General features: G+C 56.0%; 1 protein-coding gene across 1 annotated transcript; it reads left to right on the plus strand.

Annotated features, from left to right (window-relative positions):
* The first annotated feature begins 2,196 nt into the window (after positions 1-2,196).
* On the plus strand, positions 2,197-9,429 carry PRKAG3 (protein kinase AMP-activated non-catalytic subunit gamma 3). Its single transcript, XM_037155476.2, is given in 15 exon segments — positions 2,197-2,269; positions 2,569-2,608; positions 3,062-3,217; positions 3,554-3,927; positions 4,939-5,020; positions 5,433-5,491; positions 5,607-5,652; positions 5,842-5,896; positions 6,084-6,210; positions 6,328-6,493; positions 7,752-7,789; positions 7,965-8,111; positions 8,445-8,546; positions 8,548-8,676; positions 9,265-9,429. Coding segments are annotated over 15 exon segments (1,710 nt in total). The 5' UTR covers positions 2,197-2,236; the 3' UTR covers positions 9,421-9,429.
* Positions 9,430-9,901: the final 472 nt, after the last annotated feature.

A 9,901-nucleotide genomic window follows, 5' to 3' on the forward strand; every position in this document is an offset into this window, starting at 1 on the left:
GAGCACTGGACTGTGAACCAAAAGGTCTCAAGTTCAATTCCCAGTCAGGGCACACGCCTGGGTTGTGGGCTGGGTCCCCAGTAAGGGGCACACAAGAGGCAACCACACATTGATGTTCCTCTCCCTCCTTCCCCTCTCTTAATAAATAATTTTTTAAAAAAGAAAGTTTAGGTTTGTTTTTTTTTTATACTAGTCTGTTGGAAGTCCAAACCTGGCAGGGTGACCCTGAAACCCTTAATAAACATCTTTCATCTTGATACCAGATAGCTGCTCTGGCTCCTGCCATCACATTAGCATTCCAGGCAACAACAGTAAGAGAGGAACTCATGCTTCTTTCTTTTAAGGCCTGACCTGGAAGTTGCTCACATCACTTCCACTCATATTGCATTAGCCAGATTTAGTCACAAGGCCGTATTTAGCTTCAGGGAAGATTGGGAATCTGTGTTGATGAAAGGCAGCCATTCCAGCTATAATTCAAGTGACTCTATTACTGAAGGAAGAAGAGAAAAATAGACATGGAGAGGCAACTGGCGGTCTCGGCCAACTAATGTTTTTCCCCTCATTTCCCATCTGTAGAAACAGACTCAGAGGAAGTGGGCTGTTGCCAAGGTCATATGGCAGGCATACAGCAGAGCATAAATTTTAATCAGGTCTGCCTGACCCCAAACAGGCTGTCCATCACATCCAGCCAGCAAATTTGGCCATCAAGGTGCGCACTGTTTACCTAAAGATACAAGATACTGGCGAGTGAGTAGCCATGGAAACACCAGCCCACTGCGCACCACGATGGTCCGCAGAACACTCACTAGCAGGCCTGTGCGGTGAGGGCGATGCCATCAGGGGAGACTTTCTTACAAGGAGCCCCTGCTCCCGGCCCCGTGGGTGGACCATGGTGGAGGTGGAGGGGACAGTGCTGTCAGCTGAGCCTGATGCGTGCCTGGCTTGTCTGTGAGGGTCACTGGGGGGAGCATAGAGGGTGGGGGTTTTCCAGGTCCGATGCATCGCACATGTCCAGGAATGGTTCACTTGATCTTTCTACCACTTGAGGTGTCCCCGTAGCTGTGCCTGAGAAGTTCCAGACAGGAACGGGCCACAGGGATCCTGCAGAAGGACAGCAGCACTCGCCCCTGTGCTACCCAAGACACACTGGGATGGGCTAGGTCCCTTCCCTGCTCTGTTCTCCTCCCCATCCCCACCCCCTGGATAGGGGGCTTTGAGGGATGATGGGAAATACATTCAACGCACTCAACAAGAAATCCAGTAATCCATTCCCGAGTGTCCACTCCAGGGCCAGAGACCGCGATGGGAGAAGCTGAACGAAAGAAAGGAAGGGAGGGGCAGAGAGAGAGGAGAGCTGGAGCAGCTGGGTCAGCGTTTCTGGTTTGGACGTTGACTCAGGCCCCAGGAATGCCACGGAAGGGGGATGGGCAGCCCCAGAGCCAGGTTGGGATCCTGCTGGCACCAGAAGACGTAAGGACAGGAAACAAGCAGGATGAGGGGACCGGGGCTGCTGCACACCTGGACCTACCTCCACGCCACAGGTGGAAACAGGTGTCTCTCACCCATGGCCCAGTGTAGCCCCAAGCCCTTAAGCCCACTGTGCACCTGAAGGTGATCATCACAGCCACCCCCACCTGCCTGAACCATCCCAATCCTCCACCGTAGAGAGAGGGACAGGCTCCTAGGACTCAAATGGGGACATCTGGACACACATTGGCCACTGCTCCGGGACCACCCACACACCCCACACCCCCAGCCTCCCAGCTGGCTGCAGCTTGCCCTTTCTAACTCCAGCACCACCCACAACCGAAGTTTGTACAAGGAAGAAAGTTAAGCTCAACCTGCCTCCATTTTCCCTCGTTGGGCACCTGAAAAAGATGAGAGAGGCCCTCAGAGAAGGAACCCAGGACACAGGGCCCACCTCCTCTGAGCCCCAGTGCGCCCACGCTGACCCAAGCCACCTCACCCCAGCAGGGTCCTTCCTGCTTGTCCTCTGAGATCCTGGAGGCGGCCCAGGATCAGACATCGGGATTCCGGGCTGCCCTTTCCCTCCCCACCCCGCCTCCAGGCTGCAGGGCTGGAGCCCCTGAGCCAGATGGGTGGACCCCTCCCTCCCGGCTGTCTGACACCCAGAGAGAAACTGATATGGGAGGGCCGGGCGCCAGGGGCCAGGCCCAGAATAGTGCTGCCCAGCCACAGGGTCCAGCACTTGCTCTCTGTTGGTCCTGCCGGCCCCATGGAGCCCGAGCTGGAGCACGCACTGCGCAGGGTACCGGGGCTCCAGGCCGGGGACACGCCACGTTGTGTGCGTGTGTGTGCATGTGCGCGCGTGACCTGGATTTTCTCTGTGTATGAGTGTGTTTGTGTCTGTGTACACGTATTCTTTGTGTAAGTGAGTGTGCGTGGTTCCACGTCTGGGAATGGTTGAGGATGTGTGTTTCTGAGTGTGTATAAGTATTTGTGTGTGGGTGGGTGTGCTCACGTGCACACCGTGAGAAAGCAAGGAAGGACCTGCGTTTCGGAACACAGGGCATTTTCCCCACCCTTCAGACGCCCTTCTCCCCACAGACCCCGTCCTGGAGCAGCCTTGTGGGACCTCAGAACCAAGGTAGGTGGGGCTGCCTCTCCTGCTGGGTCCTGCCTCTTTTTTCTGGGCCCCGGACTCACCCACTCCACCAGCCTGGCTTTTGTCTTCCTCCCCTTTTGTCTCGTTTTGCTCCTCTTTGTGTCTCCTTCCTCCTTCCTCACCTGCTCCTCCCCCTCTCCACAGCAGAGAAGGTGGGTCTGTGGTCTGAAGGCTTGGACCCTGGTTCCGACTGTACCATTTACTAGCTGTGCGGTTTGTGGCAGATTCTTTACCCTCTCTAATCTCAAGTGTCCCATTAGTGAACTGGGAATGGTAACAGTGCCTCCCTTATAAGATTGCTATGAGGTTTGAATGAGAAGATGTTGGAGAAGCCCTTTGAAAGCTTGCAAATATCAAATAACATTATTAATAACGTTTTAATTGATTCTGTTATGTCACGCCCTCTTAACTAAACAGGCCCCATTCCCCCTTCAGAGCTGAGCTTCCTAGAGCAGGGAGCTGGTACATTATGGCCATCGCCAGCCACGAACAGCGGCTCAGAAAGAAGCCACGGGAAACGGGGGACCAAGGCCTCAAGGTGGACAAGGCAGGAGGCTGTGGAGGAAGAGGACCCGTCAGGCCTGGTGGAAGGTGAGGCCAAGGCCAGTTCTGGGGGAAATGGTAGTGGGCATGCAGTGGGAAGTCCCAGAAGCCTGCCCTTGATGCTTCCCTAACACAGAGTTGCACCCAACCCCCATCCTGCAGCCTCAGTCTCCCCACATGAGAGAGGACCACCACGTTGCGTCCACATGGGGTACCTGGGATGGAGCTGCTATCTTGTGCGAATCCCTGAGCCCCAGCTTTCTCACTTGCAAAATGGGGCACACAAAATCCAGGCTTCCCAAAGCTGCTGTGAGGATAAACTGACACAGCAGATAATGTAAGTACTTTGGACAATGAAATTACTGCCCTCTCCCCCTTGAACAGGTCCCCAGTCCAGGCCAGCTGCTGAGTCCATCGGGCTGGAGGCCACATTCCCCAAGGCCACACCCTCGGCCCAGGCTGCCCCCTTGGACATCCTCCCCTCCGAGTGCGGAGCCCCAGCCCCTGGCTCCAGCACAGCTGATCAGGAGCTGGGCAAAGAGGTCCCAGCCACAGCAGCCTGCGGGTATGAGCTCCGCCTGGTGGAAGAGAGGCCTGCCCCATGCCCACCCCTGCAGGCCCCGTTACCCAGGCAGGGACTGGATGATGAGCTGCAGAAGCCGGGGGCCCAGGTCTACATGCACTTCATGCAGAAGCACACCTGCTACGATGCCATGGCAACCAGCTCCAAGCTGGTCATCTTCGACACCACGCTGGAGGTGAGGCCACGGCTCTGCCCACCTCCATCCTCAGGGCCTGCAACCGCCACTCCCACCTTCCAGGGTACCCTGCCCAGCCAGGCCTCCCTGCGTGTCCGTTTACAGAGCTCTTTCTCAGCACCACGAAGACCAGTGCAGGGAGGGCTGCTACCCTCTGTGAGAAACCTCTGATTGTCATCACAGCCCTGCCACGTGGTATCTGTAGGACCTTGGGTCGGTCACTTTACCTCTCTCATCTCCAAGGTGGGGGGAGGAATGCCTGCTTGGCCCTCCAGGTTTGAGAGGACTCCTGGGGCAACTCAATAGGAGCACTTTGTAACCCCTGAACGATGTATGTGGAGGATACTGAAGAATGGCTTAGGACAAAGAGCAGGGGACTCTCGGGACCAGGTACATAAGATGAGCTCCGGTCCCTGTTCTTCCACCGGGCCGCGCCTGGAAATGCCTACAGTTCCATTCTCCCTGCCGTGTGGTGAAGCAGCGTGTCCCAAAGCAGCGAGCGTGTCTGTGCTGTCCACGTGGTCTGATTCTAGTGACATATAAGTGAATGTATTTCTAGTAGTAGTTTTGTATTTTTTTAAATATGCATTAGAAATACAACCAACATGTTTAGACAGCGTTGCTCAGGTTGAGGCCCAAATGAGTCAATGTAAAATTTGTTTAAAAAATATTTCGTAAATTCTATGTAAATAACTATACCTCTAGTAGTTAGGTCAACAGAATGATACTGCATGTGTCTTCACACATCTGACTTCTGAGTGGAAACAGCTTTCCACACTCTGAGTGCCTGGCGAGGGGGTCACCTTGGGGCCTCTGGCCACCAGCAGCCTTATCTCTGCAGCAAATGTCCCCAACGAGGATTATGTCTGGTGCGCGCTATGACCCGAGGGAGGCAGGCTGGCTCGCGTGCAGGAGTCCACGAGAAGGCCCTGCAGAGGGGAGCCTGCTGGGGACGGGGTACCAATGGGGAGCGGTGAGACACTCACCCCACCCGTTCTCCCCGGCCCTCAGATCAAGAAGGCCTTCTTCGCCCTGGTGGCCAATGGTGTCCGGGCAGCACCTCTGTGGGACAGCAAGAAGCAGAGCTTTGTGGGTGAGGAGGGGCTGGGGAGGCAGAGGTGGTGGGGAAGGGCCCTCGGAGGAGGGACCTTGTGAGGTGCTTCTGCATTCAATGTCCCCACCTGCGGAGGAGTGGCGACCAGCTGACCCCTCTGGCACTAGTGCCCTAGGGTCCCAGGGCATAGGTGATGAGTAGAAAAAAAGAAAAGGGGAAAGAAGGAATTAGGAGAATAGAAGAGGGTGCGGGGAGGAGAGAAACTGGAGGGAAGAGGGAGAGCCCCATTTCTCAGGCAGAGGAGGGGCGACCCTGCTCCCCTCTTCCCATAATTCCCAGTGTTGTCTCAGTACCAGGATGCCGGCGGGGCCTGCGAGGGGAGTCTGGGCCCTCAACCTGCCTCCCGCCACAAGGCCCCAGGCTGACGCCCCTGTACCCCCCGACCCCACAGGGATGCTGACCATCACAGACTTCATCTTGGTGCTGCATCGGTATTACAGGTCCCCTCTGGTGAGAAGGGGGCTGGGAGCCCTGAGGGTGCCCCCTGGGCTGGGTGATGGGGACTCTGGGGAGCCCGGGGCCCGAGAGGCCCCTGTCTGACTTCTGGAGTCCTGTCTGTCTCTAGGTCCAGATCTACGAGATTGAAGAACATAAGATTGAGACCTGGAGGGGTGAGCAGGCAGAGGGGACCTGGAAAGGGGCGGAGTGTATGTGGGTGACCGTGGGCCCAAGGGCCTGAGTGGGAGACTGGGCAGTGGGGATGTCGCAGAGGGGGCCCTCAGGGAGGGGCTGCTCTCGGTGGGCTGTGCAGTGAGGCAGTGCTGCCAGTTCCCTTGGCCTGATTTGGGCTTCTTCTGCAGAGATCTACCTCCAAGGCTGTGTCAAGCCTCTGGTCTCCATCTCTCCCAATGACAGGTGAGCATCCCCAACCTGAGTTTCTTTGCTCTGCACAGTCTCCTGCCCCACCCCTCAATTATGAATTCACCTGCAAATCTTGAGAGGCCCACAAGGCAGCCTTGGCACCCCATCCTCTCTTCTAGGGGGCTGGGATGGAGGGTGTCTCTCCCCAGGCTGCCTCAGGCTCACTCCTCCCACCCCGCAGCCTGTTCGAAGCTGTCTACAGTCTCATCAAGAACCGGATCCACCGGCTGCCTGTCCTGGACCCAGTCTCAGGCGACGTGCTCCACATCATCACGCACAAGCGGCTGCTCAAGTTCCTGCACATCTTTGTGAGCCCGGGACAGCCTCGGGGCGGGGGTGATCCTGACCCTGATCATCGGGAAGGGGGCACTGGGAGCCTGGGGGCTGCTCCACCCTGACAGCCCCACCTATTCCGACCCAACCAGGGCACCCTGCTGCCCCGGCCCTCCTTCCTCTCCCGGACCATCCAAGATTTGGGCATCGGCACATTCCGAGACCTAGCCGTGGTGCTTGAAACAGCACCTGTCCTGACCGCACTGGACATCTTTGTGGACCGGCACGTGTCTGCGCTGCCTGTGGTCAACGAAGACGGTACTGCCCCTGGACACGGCTGGGGGGACAGGTGGCAGTGGGGGCAGAGGTCTACGCTGCTTCAGCTTGGGGCCCGGGGTCGAGTCCCAGTTAGAAGCTTCTGCCTGCTTTGAGCCTTGGACCAGCCACGTAGCCTCTCCATGCCTCGGGTTCTTCATGTATAAAGTGGGAATCTTAAGAACACCCATCTTCTGACTTCACAGGATGATTTGAAAGGATTATGTGCAATTAAATGAGCATAATGAGAGAAAACAGCAGATGAGGTTTTTCATTTTACTTCATCCTAAAATGGGGCAGGGGACCCAGGCAGACCTCCATTTCTTGCTCTGAGAAAGGGTGAGAGGAATTACGAGACTTCTTTGGTAAACCACGGCTATAGATGATTTCAAAGTTGGAATCGCCACACTGAAGGAGATGTCAGATGCATTCTAGTTTATTTTTGATTATGAAACATTTTGAATGTATGAAAATGGTAGAAAAAGCCGTATCATGAACTCTGCACATCCGTGGCCAGGATTAATTACTATTCCCATATTACCACATCAGTTTCTTTTCTCTTGCTGAAGCAATTAAAAATAAATTATAGACATTGTACCATCTCAGCCCTAAACGTTACAGTCTGTGTCCCTTAAAATAAGTGTATTTCTTGTATCACCTAACAAAATTATAAATAATTAATTACTATCATCTACTATTCAATCCTAATTCTCATTGACCCATTTTCCCCAAGAACAACTTTTTTCACATTTGATTTTTTTCAAACCAGAGTCAACCAAGGACTGTACTTTGCATCTGTTTCTTTTGCCCCATGAGCCTCTCCTGAGCTGAAACAGTTCCCCTCCACTTAACCTTTATGACCTTGACGATGAAAAGCCTGGGTCCTTTGCCCTGTAGAGAGCCCCCCCCAGGTCCGCCTGTCCTCCTGCCTCAGGCGGCCTTTACCTTGTTCCTCTACTCCTGTTTTCTGTAAACCAGAAATTAGATTTGAGGTTTGATCTGATTCAGGCTAGACTGTTTCATAGGTGATGAGATGTTCTCACTGTGTCACACCCGAAGGCGTGGTGTCGGGGTGTCCCTCTCTCTCCGTGACGCCGTTTGATCTATGGGATCAGGGTGGCTGCCCGATGCTTCGCTATGAAGCCCGTCGTCTGGGGTGGGGATGTCGAGGACTTCCGAACCAGCCCAGGCCCTTGCACGGCACCCTGATTCTCATCGGAACCCATTCCCTGTCTCTTTCCCCCCACCCGCCACCCTGCAGGTCAGGTCGTGGGCCTGTACTCCCGCTTTGACGTGATCGTAAGTGTCTGTGGGGAACAGAGGGGCAGGGGGCGAGGAGGCTGCAGGGAGGCTGTGGGGTGGAAATTGGAGGCGTCTGTGGACCAGGAGGGCCTTTCTAGGTGTGCAGGGAGCAGTGTCTGTGGGGCTAGAGCCCGGGTGATGGGGTGACTAAGCAGCACGCCCCTCCCGCCAGCACCTGGCCGCCCAGCACACCTACAACCACCTGGACATGAGTGTGGGAGAAGCGCTGAGGCGGAGGACGCTGTGTCTGGAGGGCGTACTTTCCTGCCAGCCCGAGGAGGCCTTGGGGGAAGTCATCGACCGGATTGTGCGGGAGCAGGTACCCACGCTCCCAAGGTACACGGCTGATCCCTCTCAAAGTCGGCTCCAGCTCTCCCTGCACACCAGGCATCTGCCTCGTCCTCCTCCTTCACGGCCAAGCTCTGGGTGTCCACACTGGTCAGCAACTGGTCTTGTCCATGGGGCCCAAGGGTCATGGCTACGGCCAGCTGATCATCCCAGAGAGGTCAGAACCTCCCTTAACTGGTTCCTAAGAGCCACTCTCCTGCTCCCCTGGTTATATGAAGTTGTTGCCCCTGATTCTTGATGCCAACCTCATTGGCTGCCATAGCCGCATGGCCCTGCCCCTTACTAGACATCTGTGGACCCACAGGTCCACCGGTTGGTGCTACTGGATGAGAGCCAGCATCTCCTGGGCGTGGTGTCCCTCTCTGACATTCTTCAAGCGCTGGTGCTCAGCCCCGCTGGCATCGAGGCCCTCAGTGCCTGAGAAGATCCAAGTCCTCACTCCCAGGCCGCCTTCCACACCCGGAGCCCACAAAGGGAGCTGGGGAGTCAGCCTTCATCTTCTCCCACCCCCATTAGCTGGTTGGACTCTGATTCAGGTAGGCTCTGCTCTGGGCCGCTGGCCTCAGCACCAGCCCCACGGTCTTTCTGGGCCCCCAGATCTCACACTGGGCCCCCTGAGGATGGGGAGTGGCCCAGCTCCTAGCTGAACAGCCCCGTGAAAACCACAAGAGTCGTAACTCCCCATGGGGCCGTCACGCCGTTCTCTTCTCAGTTGAGGTCACGGAGCCCCTCATGAGAGGGGGCACAGGGGCCAGGATAAAGGCAAGGGCAGCGTGATGTGACTTCAGGGACTCTGGGGAGAATGACCTGCCCTTGCACAGTTCAGTTCCCCCTGCTTGGACTGCCGCTGCTGGAAGGAAGCAAGTTAATGCAACTTTGTTAAGTGGCATTTCCCTGCTCAGTAAAACTAAGGCTAGAAGGAGGGAGCTTCTAATACTCTTCTCAGTAAATTTGAATGATCTCAGACCTTCGCCTAGGAGTGCATTTGCTCGGGGGGGTTTGCAGAGAGGTGGGGTGCTGATCCCACCTGCTTGGCAGTGGGTGGCAAGACCGAGATTCTCCTGTCTGAAAGGCACCCTCTCCTCCCCATCCGGTCACCGTCTTCCCTTCTCTTTTCCTCACAGGCTTCTCCAGCCCTCCCTAAATGCCCCTGCCCTGCCTATGCTCCCAGAAGCCCTCGGGAATGCCCAGTGCACCATGGGATGGTGAAATTAAGGAGAAAAGCTGAGTCAAGCCTAGAGATCCCTGAACCAGAGACACTGGGATTGCCCCAGGGCTGACCGCTCCACGTCCACCCACGTCGCTTTCCCTTCTGCCCCTTCGGGGCGGCGAGCCCACAGGTTTAGTCAGGGGCTCTGGATCCTTCGGCTTCTGGACTACCTGCTGCCCTGAGTCCCAGCTCCTGGGAGTCCGGCTGTGCTTCCCCCATGAAAACTGCCTTGGTGTTTCCTATGGCATTGCCACTGCCCTCCTACTCCCCTGCACTGACATTTCGGGGCTGCTGGGGGCGCCATGGAGCAACAGTTATTTGTAGAGCTGCCTGCGGGCGTGGGGTCTTCCCTCCATCCGTGTCCTCAGCTCTCACCAGCAGTGTTCCCAGGGCCCAGTGACATCCCTGAGTTCAGATCGTGAGGAGGAATGATAGAGAAAACAGAGCAGCCTGTGAACTTAGATTTTATGTTTCACTCAGAAAATGCTACAGTCATTTGACCTGAACTTGTGGCAAGATCCCTGAACTTGTACTTTCCGAACTCAAAGACC

Source organism: Artibeus jamaicensis, unplaced genomic scaffold, assembly GCF_021234435.1.
Source record: "Artibeus jamaicensis isolate MK-2021 breed Jamaican fruit bat unplaced genomic scaffold, CSHL_Jam_final contig_1015, whole genome shotgun sequence".
Lineage (NCBI taxonomy): Eukaryota > Metazoa > Chordata > Mammalia > Chiroptera > Phyllostomidae > Artibeus > Artibeus jamaicensis.